Below are 20543 nucleotides of genomic sequence, written 5' to 3' on the forward strand. Positions count from 1 at the left end.
TTGTGGAAGTAGATACAGTTGGGGATACTAATGAAAATGAGGAGAAATTGGATGGTTTCAATGATGGCACAGATGATCCTGATGATCCTGAGTACCAAAATGTGAGTGACAGTGAGGAATCCTCTGAAGGAAGTGATGTCCCTGGTAATGAGATAGAAAGTGATGATGAATTGCATGCTATTCGGGAAAATACTAAGAAGTTTAAAGACAATCTGTATAATGCTATGAATATACCTCAGAAGTCTCCAAGTGAAGACTCTGGTTTTGATAGTCAAATGATGAGGTCCTTCTCTCATCCTCAAGTGAGGATGAGAATTCTAAAATTGGGTATGTAGGACCACCTAACCCCAGGAAAAGAAGATCATTTAAGAAAATTGGAGGTACTGATGGGATTCCACAGTGGGAAGTTGTGATGAAATTTGTTAACATGGCTAAATTTAGGGATTGTGTGAGGAGATATGGTGTGTTTGATAGAAGAGGAGTGCAGTTTGTCACTAATGATAAATGGAGATGCCAAGTATGATGTGTAGGAGACTGTCCCTTCTACATTTGGTGTAGCAGGGATAAAGATAATGAGACATGCAAAATAAAGACTCTGGTTAACTCACATTTTTGCACATAACCATACACTAATAAAATGGCATCAACCAAATATTTGTTTGACTTGTTTGGAGATAGGATCAGAAAGCACCCTCAATGGAGTTGCAAGGAGATGGATGAAACCATAAAGAATGAACTGGAAATTGAAGTGCCTAAGATCAAAATTCTAAGGTTAAGGAAAATGGCACTTGAAGGAATTGCAGAAAGTCTTAGACAACATTATTCAAGAGTCAGAGATTTTGGTCATCAAGTGCTTCTCAGTAATTCTAAAAACACTCTTAAAATCTCAACTACTAGACTGAATGAAGAAGATCCTGTAAAGTTTAAGAGTATATATGTATGCTACTTTGCTCTAAAAAATGGGTGGAAGGAAGGTTGTAGGAAAGTTATAGGATTAGATGGATGTATTCTGAAAACAGTTATAGGTGGACAGCTTATCTCTGTAGTTGGCAAAGATGGAAACAACCAAATGTTTCCAATATGTTATGATGTAGTTGAATTTGAGAATACAGATTCATGGAGATGGTTCATCACCTTAATGAAGGATGACATGGAATTAGAAGATGGGTTTGGAGTCACAGTAATAAGTGATCAGCAAAAAGGACTAGAAAATGCTGTGAAGGAGCTCCTCCCCTATGTTGAACACAGATTGTGCACAAGGCATCTTTGTACCAACTTCAAAAAGAGGTAACTTACAAAATTGCTAATAGTGTGACTTAATTTTTTGCTTGTTTGATTACTAATGATTTTTTGTTTGTTTAATTTTCAGGTTTAATACTGGGATTTTGAAAAGGTGTTTTTGGACTATAGCACTGTCAACACACAAAGTTGCTCCTGCAAGAGCAATGAAAGAACCTGAGAGACTGTCTAAGGGTGCTTATTAAGAACTCAAGGCTATAAACCCCAAGAAATTGTATTAGATCTCATTTTTCTACACACTCTTTGGTTGACAATATAGACAATAATATGTCTGAAAGTTTCAATTCTTGGATCATCAATGAAAGGTAATAAATCTGAACTTTGTTGAATAATTCTCCTTGTGACTAAAAACATTGTAATGGGTGATTAACTATTTAAATTCAGGTTTATGCCATTACTTACAATGCTACAAGAGATTCATTACAAGCTTATGAAAAGAATGACAGCTAGAAGGGATGATATGTTGAAAATTGATCTCCAGATATTCCAAAAAAACTAAGAGGAAAGCCCAAAAAATTAAGGAGGAGAGAAGAATGGGAAGGTGGTAGTATGTTAGGTCACACAACACTATAGAAGGGGTTGAATATAGTGTTTATACAATCAAATCGATTCCAACACAAGTATGTAACAAAGATCAAGTATATTCAAATAAACTCTGTTACAATAGAACTGTTGTTCTCTCTCAATGATGAACAATATCACTAAGAGCTGCTAGGTTATAATATATAATCTTCTCGATGATGATAACACATATAGTGTAAACCCTATGCTGTCTTTATATAGTACACAATTACAAGATATATTCTAATTGATATGGAATATAATTCTGTCTCCTAAAATATATCAATCAATTATCTTCTACAAGTCTTCTAGTCCTCTAACTCTTCATGCATATCTTCTTTTGTTTTGGTCCAGATCTTCTCCTGTAAATCAGCCGCATTCCTTATCTAAAGTCTTCCCGCACTTAAGTTCTGATATATATCTTCTGACACCTTAAATTCTGATATTAAGTTCTGACTTCAGTAAGTTCTGATTTCCCGTAAAACCTGATAAGTCATGTTGTTAAGTTCTGAAAACTAAACACAAATCAGATTAGACATGACATCTCAAATATATCTAACAATCTCCCCCAACTTGTAAATATGTAAAATATACAAGTTAATAGATTTGATGATGTCAAAAAAAATTTAAGTACAAATGCAATGAGAGCTTAATAAGATAACTAACTACAACTTACAGTCCTTATAGCTTTTACCAATCTCACTGAGTCAATCTGAATCCAAAGTGATTCTTGACAAAGTTTTATATCAACTTTTCTTCTTTATTCCTCATGACTTGAGCTATTGTAGCTTTGATTTGCTTCAACTCTTCATTCTGACTTCCAATCTGGTAGATTGTAGTCCTTAGTGTTGAGATGTGATTTCTTTCCAAACCATCACCAAGTCTGATCACCCTTGGATGAGCAGAATCTTCATTGTAGCACAGACATTTCTCTTTCAGAATCATTTCAAGTTTAGCAGAATCCTTCTTCATTGGAATTTCACTTCCATCATCTTCAACTATGTTTGGAATAAATTCTGTAACCCTTGAACCAGAAATTTCTATTTTATTTTTTATGGTCTTCATTATGAAATTTGACCATCTCCTGGTAATCTCAGACTTTATCTCTAAAAGATAATGAAAGAATTGAAGTTCTTTCAGAGATTTGTTCAGCACATCTGATTCTGACATTTGATATGTTCTTCCATCTTCAAGAAATAGAATCAGATTTTCTTTGACATTATGCTTATCATGAGCATCCAGTACCACTTGAACAGATATAACCTTATCAAGGTGTTTCTGTGTAACTTCTTCAAGAGGTTTTTCAGTCAATAAGAATGGATCTCTTGTAAGCACTTCAACTCCTATCTTGATTTTGGCTTCATCAGAACCTAGTCTAGCTATGTCTCTTGCTTCTCTGGATTTCAATCCAACAGTCATGAAATCAGATAACAACTGGCTTTTCTTTGGATCTAATGGTTTGACATTCTTCCATAGGAGTTTCTTTTTATCAGCAACTTTCATCTTGTCTAAATCAACTTGAGCACTGTCAGAGGTTGATTTCTTGATGACTTGATCAGAATTTGATGTTTCTTTAGTACCATGCTGTTTTTCACTCTAAACAACTTGAGCTATGTCAGTGGTTATCTTGGATTCTTCAGTTATCTTCCTTCTTTTCAGAGTTTGAACATCTTCATCTTCTGCAGCTGTGTCATTATAAACTTGAACCATTCTACACACTGGTTTCATCAGGATTTGAGGAATCTTCATCTCCTGTGGCTTTGTTGGTTCATCAACTTTTCCTTTCCCTTTATCTTTGGGATCAATCTCAACTTGTAATCTTGTCTTGGGCTTTGAAGCCTCAGAATTTGACTTTTCCTTGATCACAATGCCTTTTACCTTAGGCCTTAGAGGTTTCTTAGCATCAGAAGCTTTAGATTTTAGATTTGTCTTCTCAGCTGCAAATCTAGCTTCTTCCTCCTTGAGATTCTCTAAATCCATTCCAGGATTATGCTTGAGAAATAGTCTTCTAGCAATCTCTTCATCAAGTGTCTGAATTTTAGGGTCTTTGTAGTAGACAGTAGTCTGCTTTCCCTTGAGCTTTAGAGTTTGCAAAAACTTCTGAGAGTCTTTACTTCCTCCTTGAATCAGAACAATAGAACTTGATATCAGATTTTGATTATCAGAACTTGCTATCAGAGCTTGAGCATTTATAGCATCAGAATTTGTCTTCTTTTGAGTAGAAGTAGAAGATTTGCTAACATCAGTAATTAGTTTCCTTGAAGAAACTTTGCTGCTTTGCCTTTGACCTTGACCTTTGCTTGGGTTTCCCTGGTCATCACCTTTGTCATCCTTTTTCTTCAGTACTTGAGTATTAGAGCATTTGGACTTTACTACCTTCTCCCCCTTTTTGGCATCATCTGGTAGCAGGAGAGAGAGAAGAAGTTCTACTGAAGATTGAATTTCATATAGTTGAGTTTGTTGAGAGGCTGGATTCTGCAGGACCTAAGAAATTTAGGCATGTTGTTGTTCTTGAATCTTCTCAATAGCTTCAACTTTCTCAGAAATAGGTTTGATAAATCTTGACTTGCCTAATTTGAGAGTCATATCTAGCTTTTTAGCTGATTCCAGAAGTTTATCAACCTTGACATGAGTTGTGGAGTGCAGAACTTGAAGATTTTTAGTACTTAGAGCTGTGACTTTAAGTTGGTGCTTGAAATCAGAATTTGTCATCAGCTCATCAGCCTTTCCAATATGATCTGACAGAACTTTAGAGCTTGGAATGAAATCAGAATCATTCCACTTCTTGGTCCACTCAACCCCTCTGTGAGTGTCTTCCCAAGGAACAGGAGCAGCTTGTTCAACAAATTTTTCAACCAGTGCCTCCTTTCCAAGAATGGGAGCTGAAGTATTAACTGGAGCTGACTCTCTAGAACTTGCAGAAAACTTATCATCTTCTGACAGTACTAAAGTATGTGTCACTGAAGGTGATTCTGGAGTAACTTCATCTAAATTCTGAGCATCAGAATTTATATCCAGAATTGGAGTTGTTGGTATCTCAGCCTGTAAGATAGGTGAAGTAGCAATAGATGGCTGAGCTGCAGTAGGAACTTCAAGATAGAGTATAATTGGAATGATAAGCCTGTGAAGGTCAATTTCAGGACTTAATCCTGAATCTTCAACAGTAATATTGTCATGAATAGGAGAGATATGAGGTGTGATCACTGTATCCTGAACAGTGTCTTCAACCTAAGTTGGAGGTGGCAAAGATTCAATTACTATTGGCTGTGAGATCAGAGATTCCTGATCCCCTTCCTCAGCTTCATTAGTATCTTCAGATGGAGGTTGTGCCAAATACCTTCCTGCCCTCTGTTTCTTTGATCTCCTGGATAATGAAGGAGTTGCTTGAGTAGCATCAGAACTTGAGGTTCTTTTTCTCTTCAAAATATCTGAACTGTCAGCTTCAATTTCTTTCTGAGAAGTTGCCTTTTCAGCTTCCACTATCACAGGTTCTGATGCATGAACCTGGACTTGCTCATCTTCATCATCAGATTCATCCCTAAGAATCATCCTTCTTCTCCTTGGTGGAGATTTAGGAACAGATTGTGCTATTTTAGGCCTAGAGGATGAAGTTTTGATGGTAGGTACTGATGGCTGAGGTTGAGATGATTGAGCTGGCTGGAAATATGTTCTGATTGTTGGTTGTGTTTGTGGTTGAGGTTGAGAAGTGGTAGGTGGTTGATTGGTTGTAGGTGCTGATGGAGGTTGGGATGGTTGTACATCAGAATATATAGCACTGTATGTGAGAGGGTCAGAGTTTACTAAGACTTGTTTGACTGACTGTGGAATTTGGAGGGGTTTTAGTATAGCCTTCTTATTATCAGTAGATAATAAGTCAGTGAAAGCCCTTTTAGCAAGTTTAAAGGGTTCAATCATCTCATTAGCTAGTTGGGGCTTATCAGAACTGCAAAAATTATAAATAAGTTGGCAAAATCTAGCAAAATATACATTATTTATGTCCTCTTGCATCCTATCCCCAATAAATCCTAGCACAACACTAGCATAATCAAAATGAGATTGAGTAATTAGAGCATACCCAATTTGCTGACTAAGGATTGGAATTGCATCAAAGTTGGAGCACTTGTTTGCAAAGGCTTTGGTGATGCAGTCGAAAAAGAAACTCCATTCCCTCCTTATATGGGGTCTCTTCAATTGGCCCAACTTTGCCAAAGGCTTTTCATAGCCTAGATTTGCCATCATTTGTTGAATAGCTGGCTCCTCAACTGTTGAATTGAAAATACATTCTTCTGGCAGATGTAGAGCTTTGCGAACAGTAGACATAGTCACCACATGTTCATCCTCCCCTGTTGTAAAGATAATACTTGGGGACCCATTTGTACCACCATCATCATATACACCACTCCTCCAAAACTCTAGTACTTGTGTTCCTGAAAGCGCTTCTGATTGGGTCAAAGCATACCCAATCTTACTTCGAGATAGAAAATCTTGGATGAAATGAAGTTCTGATGGAGCTTCATCCTTAGAAAGAATAGTCATGTAGTTGTTGGGAACAAACTTGTCTCCATTGAAAATCAGATCTTTTGGTGTCATTTCTGTAAAGAAATAAGTGAGAAAATGTGTGTTTGCAAAGTGTTTGATAAAATGCCTGTGAAAAATAGAGCTTCAGAGAATATTAGAAAGAGAGAGAGAATAATAGAGATAAGAAAAGAATTAGAAAGTAGGTAAAAGATTGTAAAATCTTTTAACTCCCATATATATACTCTCTCCACTCAACATCTCTTTTTGGAAGTAAAACAGACACTTTACACCTGTCAGCCAGTAAATAGTTAAAGCAAAAGTTAGTGGGCATGAGAAATAAGCAGTAATTATTGTGCACATGCAGTTGTCAAGGCAAACACGTTTCCCACTAACCAAATAATTTTGGCTATTTTTATCACACTTAAATATATTCTAATAAAATATGACTGTTACATGTAAACATCAGAAATAAGTCAAGTAATTAAATAATACCACATAAGCATCAGAATTTGCATCATAACTTAACAGTCATCAGAATATGGCTTCTGTACTCAAAAAGTGAATGTCTGTTTCTATGATTCTTCATACAAATACTGATTGGGTTCTTCAGAGTTTAATCATCAGAACTTTCATCATAACTTATCCTCAAAATTTATGCAAATAATACTTAACTATTTGTCAGAAACAACTTGATCACTACAATAATTTTCATCATTCATATGGAGTGAGAGTGTGTGCATTTGCAAATGATCAGATAAAGATTAAATTTCGATAAACTTCAGTATATCTTAGAAATAAGGCATAACTAAGAAAAGTGCTTAAAATCCGTCTTTAATTTTGAAGTCTACTATACAATAAATTTATGCAAGAATCCACCTCAACTGTTTGTGCTCATTTTATGCATCTTTTGACATTCTTTTTACAGTGGCTTCTCAGTGTAAGTGAGTCACAACTGCTATCAGAATTTATGCTATTATCAGAGTATTTATTTAGTAATCAGAGAAAGTGAAAAGTCACCAAGAAAAAGATTATTTGCTTTTCTAATGCATATTACTTAATACCAGCAATGCACTTGGGTCTTCCCTTTCACATATTTACTCTAGATCTCAAAGGAATACCTGACTTTAATTTCTTTTCTTTTCTTTTCTTCAGATAAGTGAGGCTTATCCAGCATGTAGTTCATCCTTAAGATTTAGTGACATCAGAATTTGACAGATAAGAAGCAAAAATCTAGTTTGTGACTTAGTAATAAGATACACAAAGTAAATTTGACTAAGCTCAAAATCAGAATTTGCTTGTGTAATTGATTTCCACATAAATGACTAATTCAACCATGGGATTTCTAGTATTTTAAAGACTACTAGGTCAGCATCTAGCACTGTAATCCTCATTGGATTGAATAGTCACAGAACATTCAAAACACTATCAGAGTATATGGAATCACATCAGATAACAATCAATATTTAATATATAATAATTTAAAGCACATATTACATGGAGATAAGATAAACTATAACACTGATCATAAAGTCTGATGCATGAGAACAAAAACTAAGCAGATTTTGAGAAAGAACCTGAAACCATTCCAAGTTCATTTACCAGTCTTGTAAAAGTATCTTCACATAGTGATTTTGTGAAGATATCTGCTAGTTATTGATCTGTTGGAACAAAATGCAATTCCACTGTACCTTCCATTACATGTTCCCTTATGAAATGGTACCTAATGCTGATGTGCTTTGTCATTGAGTGTTAAACTGGATTACATGTCATAGCAATAGCACTTTGATTATCACAGTAAATGGGTATTTTAGAAACTTCTAACTCATAGTCCAGTAACTGATTCTTCATCCAAAGAATCTGTGCACAACAGCTTCCTGTAACAATATATTCTACTTCTGCAGTTGATGTGGAAATTGATTTATGTTTCTTGCTAAACCAAGAAACCAATCTGCCTCCAAGAAATTGGAAGCTCCCACTAGTGTTTTTCCTGTCTATTTTGCATCCTGCAAAATCTGCATCTGAGTAACCTATTAGCTTAAAATCTGATTCTCTAGGATACCACAATCCTAGATCAGCTGTACCCTTGAAGTACTTGAAAATTCTTTTCACAACTATTAGATGAGGTTCTCTTGGATCAGCCTGAAATCTTGCACAAAGATAGGTAGCATACATGATATCAGGTCTAGTAGTAGTTAAATAGAGTAAAGAGCCAATCATACCTCTGTAGTTAGTAATATCTACTGGTGCTCCAGTATCTTTATCTAACTTGGTTGCAGTGGCCATGGAAGTAGATGTAGTTGAACAATCTTGCATTCCAAATTTCTTGAGTAAATTTCTAGTGTACTTGGATTGATTTATGAAAGTACCTTCTTCATTTTGCTTGACTTGAAGTTCCAGAAAATAGCTAAGTTCTCCCATCATACTCATTTGATATCTTGACTGCATTAGCTTTGCAAACCTTTCACAGAGTTTGGCATTTGTAGAACCAAAGATGATATCATCGACATATATCTGAACCAAAAGTAAGTCATTTCCATGGTTGAGGTAGAATAGTGTTTTATCAATTGTACCTCTGTTAAATCCACTTTCCAGAAGGAATTGAGCTAAAGTCTCATACCATCCTCTTGGAGCTTGCTTAAGGCCATAAAGTGCTTTATCAAGTCTGTAGACATGATTAGTAAATTTTGGATCTACAAATCCTGGAGGTTGTTCAACATATACCTCTTCTTCCAATTCTCCATTGAGAAAAGCACTTTTCACATCCATTTGAAAGACTTTAAACTTCTTGTGAGCAGCATACGCCAAAACAATTTTTATGGCTTCCTATCTAGCAACTGGTGCAAATGTTTCATCATAATCAATACCCTCATATTGAGAGTAATCTTTAGCAACCAGCCTGGCTTTGTTTCTTGTAATTATGCGAGCACTGTCAATTTTATTTCTGAACACCCATTTTGTGCCAACAATTGATCTGTTCTTTGGTCTTGGCACTAGGGTCCCGACTTTATTTCTTTCAAATTCATTTAACTCTTTCTGTATTGCTTGCACCCAATCAGCATCTTGAAGAGCTTCTTCCACTTTCTTTGGTTCAGTCTAAGATAGAAAGGAATGATAGAGACATTAATTTGATGTTGCTCTTCTAGTTCTGACACATGCTTCAGGATCTCCAATTATTAAGTCAGGTGTATGTGATTTAGTCCACTTTCTTGCAGATGGAAGTTGTTCTCTAGAACTGGATCCTCCCCCATGATCCATGCTATCTCCATCAGCACTTTCTGATGCTGCCCCTGTAGTTATGCTTTATGAGACTTCAGAATTTGAGTCGGAGCCTTCAGGAATTGAAGAATCAGAGTTTCCAGAATTATCAGAATTTGGCTCATCAGAACTTGATGAATCAGAAATTGAAGAGCCAGTGATAAGTTCTAATGCTTCTTGAGAGTCTTGAGTTGTGGTAGGATCTTTAGCTTGCTCCCCTTGAACAGGTGCATTTTCCCTTGGAGTAGTTACCATAGTTTCAATGACATCAGAATTTAACCCGTCATAACTTACAGGATCAGGATTTAAGCCATCAGAATTTACAGAATTAGAATTTAAATCTTCATTTTCAAATCTCAGCTGATCATGATCATTAAAATCTTCAATTCAAGTAATCTTTTTATCATCAAAAGATACATTGATAGATTCCATGACTACCCTTGATCTTAAATTGTAGACACTGAAGGCTTTTGTGGAAAGTGGATATCCAACAAAAATTTCTTCATAAGCTTTTAGATCAAATTTTGACAGCTGTTCAGGATGAGTATTAAGAACAAAACACTTACATCCAAATACATGAAAGTATTTCAGATTTGGCTTCTTTTTCTTCACCATCTCATATTGTGTTTTTCCATGCTTGTTTATGAGTGTAGCATTCTGTGTAAAATAAGTAGTCTGCATAGCTTCATCCCAAAAGTAGGTTGACAGCTTTGCTTCATCAAACATAGTTCATGCAGCTTCAATGAGAGTCCTGTTCTTTCTTTCTATAACTCCATTTTGCTATGGAGTTCCAGGTGTAGAAAATTCCTGCTTTTATTCTTCTTGTGCAAGAAATACACCCAAGTGTATCTGGTGAACTCATCCACTATAACCATAGCATATTTCTTCTTTGCAATAGACATGACATTGACTGGACCAAATAGATCAACATGCAGTAAGTGATAAGGCTCAGGAATTGAGGATTCAGTTTTGCTCTTGAATGAAGATTTTCTTTGTTTTGCCTTTTGACATGAATCACAAAGGCCATCAGGAGCAAATACTAATTTTGGCAGTCCTCTCACAAGATCTTTCCTTACTAGCTCATTTATGTTGTTAAAATTTAAATGAGAGAGTCTCTTGTGCCAATTCCAGCTTTCTTCAATTGATGCCCTACTCAACAGAAAGATTACAGAACCATCAGAGTTTGTTAAAAGTCCGGCTTCATATATGTTACCATGCCTGTAAAATTTCAGAACCACTTTGCCTGTAGAATTACTTAAAACTTCACAGTGTTCTTCAAAGAAATCCACATGATAACCTCTGTCACAGATTTAACTCACACTTAGCAGATTGTGTTTAAGTCCTGAGACAAGAGCTACTGATTCAATGACGACATTCCCAAGATTGATATTTCCATATCCCAGAGTATTTCCCATGTTGCCATCTCTATAAGAAACTCTTGGGCCAGCTTTCTCCACAAAGTCTGATAGCAGGGCTTTATTACCATTCATATATCCTGAACATCCACTGTCCAGAACTAGAATGTTTTTCCTGTTGCCCTGCAATCACAAAGACCACTATTGGTTAGTTTTAAGGACCCAGACTTGCTTGGATCCTTTGGCCTTTTTAAGTTTGTTAGCATTTGCAGCGGATTTAATTTCAGAGTTTATGCTAACATGCTGTTTATCAGACTTTATATCAGACTTTGATAGCAGGACTTTATTACCATTCATATATCCTGAACATCCACTGTCCTGAACTAGAATATTTTTCCTGTTGCCCTGCAATCACAAAGACCACTATTGGTTAGTTTTAAGGACCCAGACTTGCTTGGATCCTTTGGCCTTTTTAAGTTTGTTAGCATTTGCAGCGGATTTAATTTCAGAGTTTATGCTAACATGCTGTTTATCAGACTTTATATCAGACTTTGCATCAGAATTTATACTAAAAGGATTTACACTAACTTTCTTTAAAGAAGGTTTTATTTGATAATAGTACAAACTATGATAATCCTTACAAGTATAAATGGAATGCCATAAACTACGACAATGGAAACAAGGATTTTGTGGTTTAAACCTAACAGACTGACTTTTAACTCCTGATCTAGGAGGTAAAGAGCACTGAGATCAATCTCGCTAAAATATTCACATAACCATTAAATTCCGAAAGATTTACTAAACTCCGCTTGGATTTAGGAATGCTGGAATTTATAAAATAATGGTTCATATAAATATTCATAAATGGAGTGAGAATAATTGAGAATTTTAAAGATATCTCACGAAAAGGATATTTTCTCGATCAAGTTATTAAGTTTATCTATCACTCAGATTCATCAATAAAGAAATTTATTGATCGAGTTAAGATAACTTTAGCCCAGATTTACCGGGAAAATATACCTAATCGAGTGAATATTATTATAGTGATATTTCAAACATTTATGTATATATAATAACTTATTTGATCTTGAAAAATATTACAAATATATATATATATATAATTATTCTCATATATTTACTTACAGATAAATATATAAATATATGTTATTTTGGAAAAACATTTTTACAAACATATGTATATATATAAATAAATATTTTTTGAATTAATTTTTGGACCAGCCCAACAAAAAATAATATTCTAGGCCCAAAATTATTTTCAAGCCCAAAATGATTTTAGCAAAATATATAAGGACAAATATATAGTCCATTTACTTTTTAGCCCAAATAGAAAAATATCCTGGCCCAATTCATTATCTAAGCCCATACATTTTATACAAATATATATAAATATATATCTACTTTCAAAAATAAACCCAACATTTTAAAAGAAAGCCCAGCCCATATGTTATCTACAACCTAGATTCTATAAAAATCCTCTAATCTTGGCCGTCCATCCCTAACCCTAGCAAATCCTGGCCATCCATTCAATAAAATATATATATATAAACACTATTTTGTATAGTATTACTTACACGGTTTATTCTTTACCCAAACATCTGAATCCTCTCGCCTCTTCTCCTTTCTCTGCCTCTTTCGAAAACCCTAGATCTATTTCTACGATTTTTCTTTAAATCTTTGATGAAATCATACAAATACTATACTTATATATCATCATTCGTAGTATATTACATATGTTTATGGTTAATCTTGGTTGGGTTGGTAAAAATAAATCGATTTGGATGATAAAAATTAACGATTTCTCTATAAATCAAACGAGAATCATCAAAATTGAACATTAAATTGATCGATTTATGTATATATATATATACTTTAGAGTTTTGATTGATTGATTCTATGAAACCCTAACGTGTTTTCGAGTTTTATGACATGATAAGACTGGAATCGTTGCAAAATCCACTCGGAGAAGAAGACAAGCAATTGCATGCAGCGTAAAATGGTGAATCAGAAGTTGACTCAGCCCGCGACTGAGTCAACCAGGTAAGTCTTAATAGCCAGGCTAGGCTATAGGCTCAGGTAAGTTTTGTTTGCCTTAAAATTGTGAGATTATGGTGTTCATACTTGAATCTGTTTGAATCTGTGTTTAAGGGCATTCGAGTGTGATTGATGATCTTATTTGAGTATAATTCGATTAAAGTTTATATTGATCTTGATATTACTCGATTTAAGAGTATGGATTTGGTATATGGTTTGTGATATGTTTGTAATACATTCAAGGAAATTTGAACACAGTTGTGACTTGGTATTTGATACAATCGAGTTTATTTTGTTTATATTATTTACTCGAATTAAAAATACAAATTTTTGACTTGGTAAATTGCAAAATCGTCTCATGTGTTTGATGAAGGGTCTGTAGTTATGATTTAAAAACAAAATTATATATTTTAGTTTACAAACCAAGTAACAAGTTTTGCAAGATTACATGTTTTATGTGCATTAAGGTCTGTATATAAACAACTATCTTGATGCTTTGATGTATGGAAAGTAAATTAACCTAAGCTAAATATATGTCTGAGAAAGTATAATTTGGCACATTCTCTGTGAGTTGGTTAACTTGTGTATACTCAGTTAAATACAGTCCCTATGAATTGATACTGCTTGATAAAGTATATATAAGAATTCTCAACTCAACATCAGTTATCTTTCTAAAATGAGTTCTTGATTAAAATCAGTATTATTTGTAAGCTTATTTGTATGATTAATTGATAGCTGTCTTATGAACACTCTAAGATATAAATTGAATGAGTAGAAACTATATCTTATTTGTTTAAGTTAATTCTAATCAATTTCTTGAAAATTCTTAAAATTGCTTAAAACTTCATCTGTTTTGAATCTATGTGGAAATTTGTGTGAGAAGCTTATGATAAAGTATCAATCAACCAATGGCTATGTATGTTAAAATGTCACTATGCTAGGTGCAAGCTGTCCGATAAATGTCAACTGTTAATAATTATGAATCTGGACTTGAACTATCTCATCAAACTTCTTAAATCAGTCAGAAATCTGCCCTGTGTTTATAATCTGTTGAGAATTTTACACATGATTTAATCAGTAAACATGAATGTTGAATTGTACTTAAATACTTTTACTTCTTTTATCTTGATTACTTGGATATATATATATATGTATATATATGTGCTCTGTGAACATGATCTTAAGTCTATTTCTTGTATTATGTACTCTATATATGAGTATGACTTGGTGAAACTTAAGAAATGCATAATATGTATTATAATGTGTAATTGACAGGATGCATAACTTGACTTAATCTTTAGAGTAAGATCACATGCACACACATCCCTCACAGAAAGACCTGGCAGGGGAGCCTTGAGCATCCCTGTATCTGGATCACTGCTGTAATCAATGGCCACCTAGTGTTTCTAGGAATTAATTGCTCAAATATGTGTTCTCACTTATTAAGTTCATTAACTGCTAATTGATATAAATGAAGTATGAATGTTGCTTATCAATAAATGTTAAATGATTGAATGTTAAATGTTTGAATGATAAGTGCATCTTACATTCTCTGTGTTGCATTCGGTGATTCATTGCATTAATCTGCATTTACCTTGAGAAATAAATGTAGCAAAACTTTATTCAAATTAAAAACAAAGCCTCTCTATCAAACTCACATCACACACAACAACTACCTTAAATGCACTTGTACTTATAGTTCAGGTTCTATGTGATAGAGTAAGCTAGGAAATCAACTTTATGTCACACTGTTTTCAAAAATCTGTACTTCTACACTCAACTGTTTACTAAAGTGGGAACAAAACAAAGAATAAATACGTTTACTAAAGTGGGAACAAAACAAAGAATAAATACATTTTTTATTCTCTGCTGTACTGGTTAATGGTCTGTGTGTATTAGCTGCATTACATCAGTCACTCATATGCATCATCCTAGTATCTAGTTGTAAAATAGGCTTGGATTTTTGTATAACACAGCCATGCATGCATTAAATGATTTTCACTGTTCATGAACAGTAAATTCTTTTAAAAAAGGTTTTTTTTAATCCCTTTGTATCTGTGTTAAAAGGTTATATATATGCATACATATATTATATGTTGTATTCACACGCACACTAGGCATTTGCATAACTCCACTTCACTTGCAACATGAATCCAAATGCCAATCCCTGTTACCCCAAGCTCAGACCACTGATTGAAAACCCATATCTTCTTGAAGATATGGAGAAAAATCAATTTCACCATCACAAACCTCTGCTTTCAAAACTGTTCAATCCTAACATCCTAAACACTATCACAAAAGATACTTTCCACCTAGACAACTCAGAAAGGGATACAAAAATCATACCATTCCTTTCTACCAAAGCAGAAAATTTCAAAATCCTCATTCCCCTAATCCTAGACCAACTAAACCTTTTCAAGCAAAGGTTTACACCAGAAAAGCCAATCTCAGACAAGAACCAAACCCAAGCCCAAACATGAACAAACCAAATCTATCAAATCCATCAAACTCCAAAAAGGTTCTTGAACTCATAAAAAATGTCCAACCTGGCACTTGTGTGGATGTTAAAGATGAAGTGGAGTTTATCATTAGAAGGGCTAAGTGGGATGGTTTAATGTACAATCTAGGAAAACAGTATTTCATTTATCTCATGGGTGGAATTTATTGTAATATGAACATAATAAAAGGGGTAGAGGGAATCTTGTATTTCACTACTATAGTGAATAGGAAGGTTATCTGTGTTGATAACAAGAGCATCAATAGATCACTGCATTTACCTCTTCATCTGTGTGAGTTGCCATGTGAGGACATATTCTCTCTGTTTGTGTTTAATAAGTATGAATTTGAACTTATGGTAGGTATGTTTTGTAAGTCTGATGTGCCTGATGGTATCGTTGATGTCAACTGTGGTATCCATTTTAAATATTTTACTAGCACCTTCCAACACCTTGCTCTAATCATTAGGTCTAATGTTATGCCTAAATCTAATCAGAGCAAGTATTTTGACTTTTTTGATATGAAAATCATGCATATGCTTTACAATAACAAAATCAATTTCAGCATCTCCTATGTTATTCTTTTGAACATGATAAATGCTCATCTTGTTGATTATATATCATATGGTATGTTAATTTCTTCTCTCTTTACAATCTGCAATATTCCAATGCCTGAAATCTTTGCAATCTGGCTGATTCTCAAATCACCAATGATCAATTTAGGCCACAAGTGCCCCTGATGCACTGTGAACCTCAAGAGGTTACTCCTGTTGTCATTCCTCAGTTCATCAGAGAGGAAGATGTATTTCTCTCTAAATTTGAGTCTGTCAAGGCCATGTTTAGTGAACTAAAAATGGAACTTAAGAGAGTAAAAACTGAAAATGATGAGGTTAAGAAAAGGTTGAAGAACTAGGGGGTGTTACTGCATCTTGCAAACATAGGATTGCATATTTAGAAAACCTAGTTGCATCTACACTAGGAACCAATTGCATGACTGACCAAGAAATTGTCAATTCCTATCAAGTCCCTTTAAGTGAGAACACTGCAATGATTTATGAGTTAGAAGAAGTAGGTGTGGGAGATAGAGGTTAATTGATTGATAATATGCCTGATTTAATCCATGTCTGTGATGCTGATGGAAATGTGATTGGCTAAATTTTCCTGATTTTGCTGTTCGATGAGGTCTGCTCTGTGCTGTTGTGCTGGTACTTGCTGTTATATACCACTTTTGCTATTTTCTGATGTATTTGTAGCTTAACAGACTCTGTGTTGTCTGAAGACTTGTTTGTAATAATCTGCTGCTAATCTGAACTTTCATTTATGTACTTAAATTTAAGAAGTGTATGCACTTCTCTGGACTGTAATAACTTAAAACAGGTTCAGGATTTTGTTCTAGATAATCAATAAACAACACTGATTATTGAGAACACTTTTGTTAATATATCATGACCTATTAGATTATCTTGATTCTGACTCTTCATTGTGTAACGATTAATATGCATATGCAGGAACAAAGTCAAATCTGACTTTAAAAACTTATTTTTCTGGTATTAATACATAAACTTGTATAATTCAGTTCTTGTACAGGATTCATACTTGATATATCATTGAAATCTATGTTTAACCAGTGAACTACACTGATTGAAAAGAACACTTTAGTTAATATATATGGCATATTTGCTTTAAAATGTTCTACTATTATTCTCTAACAAAGTTGTTGCAGGAATCAGATTAGAAAGGGTAAAACTGAAAATTACAAATATGAATTCAAAGTTTTTTTTGCACTCATATATGTCCATGTACTCTACTACTAATCTGCAAAGCACTTAGTAATTCATGCTGAAATATGTGACTTAATTTGCTTGATTCACTTGCTCTTGATTAAGTTGAGATTGCAGGAAATAGACAGCTGGTATTCTTGTGCCATCTAATCTAAATTACAGGTTAACCAAAGGGACCTAATGAGCTCTAAATGCAAGTTTGATCAGCTCAGTTTCCTCAAGCATTCAGATTAAATTTGCAAGCCCTACTCTTAGACCTCTCGGCTAAGGTATGAAAGGTAAATTATTCACTTAATCCTGATCTTATTTTCCTATGCTCACAAGACTGAGATATTGAATTTTTAAAATTAAACCAACCCTACATTGTATCTTGAGTTCATAAAATGTATTAGAAGAAATTGTGTGTATGATTTCTGGCTTTGAACAGTTTGTATTAGTAAAAGTATATGTTTAAGCAAATTAGTCAACTTAGAATGTATTAGTCAATGATTTGTATCAAGTTGAAACATCAACTCTAGATTATATTAGATTTGTACAATGTAATGATATCAACTAGAATGTATTAGTTTCTCAAGATTGTAAAAATCTATACTTACTTAAAGTACAATTTGTGATAATTCCAAATCTCTGTAACTTGAACTCGAAATGTAATTCGATCTATAACTCTCTTATTGAACTTCTGTTAATAATACATTTCAAGCAAGTATAATACACGATATCATCACTTTATATTAAATCAAGTAAAATCTCTTAAGGTTACAAAGTCCAAAATAATCTGCTATGCATAGTGTAAACACGTCTGTTCATAATTGACTCAAAAGTATAAGTTAAAAATGAATTTTGTACCTAAACTGATTTTAAGTACCATCTATGCAGTTGATAAAGTTCATATTACGGATTATACCATCAAAGTTTTTTTTGTACAACCTGAACATTACTTTCTAGCATTACATCAGGTCAAAATAATACCACTCACATTATAATCAATTTGATTAAATGTTAACACAAATGATGACATGAATGCATGAACTGTTGTTGCCATGCATTCCTTGAACATAAACAGCACAACTAAATGCCATGTTTTTAAAGTTAATATGTTTTTTTCTAAAACTCTTCCTCAAATATGCATTTATAAACTATATATATAGTCTTTTTTGCATGTACCAAAAAAAAGGGGAAGAAAACTTAGAGCCCTAATTTTAAGTTTTGCTAGCTATAATTAGATCTTTGTGCTTTGTGCTTTTATACTTTATGATACATCTAACAAATTATTTTACAGGATTTTAAAGAAGAACTTAAACCTTCTAAGTGATCAAATGTGTTATGTGCAAAATATTTTTTTCAAAAAAATTTATGCATACACCAAGGGGAGGCACACACTTGCAAAAATTAAATTTTATGTTTGTTTGGAAAATACCAAAAATGGGAAGATTGAAAGGATATCTTCGATATGCTATTTATTTTGGTATTTGTATGACTAAACATAAAATTTAATTATACATAGATCCTCTCAATTAGGATATAAATTTAATAGATCCAAATTAAAGTCAAAAAGTCAAACTAGCAAAATCATTTCTTTTAAAGAGATATTCCATTTTTGTAAAATATCAAAATTATATCTTTATGGAATATATCTCTAAGGCAGTATGATCAAAGAATAAAATATCAAGATGACATTTCTTAGATCTGTGTTACAACAGAAATATGGCAACAAGCTCGAAAAAGGAATATATCATAAATATTCTTTAAAGGTCTCGTGCTATATCAAAAATATTTTACTCTTGGCTCCAAAATATATCTCTACATATATCAAAATAGTTTTTATTCAAAGTTAATTAATATTCATGGTTGAATATTAATATCCAGTTCTGCAACTCATTAATGTATACTTACAGTAATTTTCTCCCATTTCGTAAAATCAGCATTTCTCGGAGGAAATTATTCAAAAATACTCAAACACATTTCCTATCATCCAAATATATTTTATATATTAGGAAATATATTTTAAGTATTTATTCAAGTCAAAACGTTGGTCAAAAGATCCATCTCCTTCATTTCAAGACCAATGATAATTTTACTCGGAAGAAAAGGCTGGCAAAACCGTTTTATTTTAGATAAAATACTTCCACATGCTAAAATGACTTGAAATTTGGTATGGATCATTTAAATTGTATTTTCTAAGTATGGTAAAAATTTCATAACATTTAGAGAATTTTTTGTCCGGGCACAAAAATCGAGGTAGTTGGTCCCAAAGTTGACCACGTTTGACCTAGCTACCATTGACCAAAGTTGACCAAAAATTTCAGGACATTATTTTATATTATTTAAGTAATTATCATATTTTTTATGGTATTTATTTAGGAGTTTTTAAGGTAGTCATAATTAATGGTGTTTAATCCCTAATTAAGTGATTAAACAATAATTAAAAGAAAAGGAAAATATATATTTATTCAAATATATCAGCTGAGTTTTCGAACCCATAAAGTTGTTTGTCTCATAAGGCAAGTTGCAAAGAAACATACTTTGCTTTCCATGTCATCAATCCAAGTGACATACATCATCCACCATCCATTTTCCTCAAATCTCCACCATTCAATCCACCCAACTTCTCCTATAAATAAACCCCCAATCCAACCCATTTTATTTGAGCTAAAGGGCCACAAAGTTTCTGGGAATTTTTTAAGAAGTGCTTCTCTTCATCTCTTTCAAATTTTATACACATACTTCTTCTCAAAAACTCTCTCTCTTATATATACTTACATATATACAAGATTTTTGAAATCCAAGTTTAGCTTCACCCAACCAAGCGTTATCCCACCAAGTGAGCTCATCCACTACCACTTCCCGGCCTCCCGAAGGGCTGCCCAAGTTCGACCAAAGTGCCAAAATCCGGCCGAATCTCTGACGAATTTTTCCGGCGAACTTTTCCGACCGTTTCTCAAAATTGGTAACTTTTAGCTTCGTATTTGAGTTCCTTTTATTTGAGTTTTGTACTTAAATTCTATACTTCATCTTAAGCTCTAATACAAGATCTCTTATAAAGAAAGTTCTCAAGGGAAAAGAGAACTAAGATTCGAACTCGGAATTCGAATAAGTACTTGATCTTCGTAAAAATTATTTCATCAAGAAGATCTATTGTTGAGTGGCATTTATGACACTTTATAATTCTCTATTAAGTTTTGAATTGGTCTAATTGTACTCAAATTATTGGTGTTTTAATGTGTTTT

General features: G+C 33.5%; 1 protein-coding gene across 1 annotated transcript; it reads left to right on the top strand.

Moving 5' to 3' along the window:
• Nucleotides 1-637: 637 nt before the first annotated feature.
• LOC141674146 (uncharacterized) lies at nt 638-1484 on the top strand. The gene is made up of 2 exons (XM_074480869.1): nt 638-1287; nt 1370-1484. The coding sequence occupies exons 1-2, from the start codon at nt 638-640 to the stop codon at nt 1482-1484; spliced, it is 765 nt and encodes a 254-aa protein (XP_074336970.1).
• Nucleotides 1485-20543: the final 19059 nt, after the last annotated feature.

Source organism: Apium graveolens, chromosome 7, assembly GCF_009905375.1.
Source record: "Apium graveolens cultivar Ventura chromosome 7, ASM990537v1, whole genome shotgun sequence".
NCBI lineage: Eukaryota > Viridiplantae > Streptophyta > Magnoliopsida > Apiales > Apiaceae > Apium > Apium graveolens.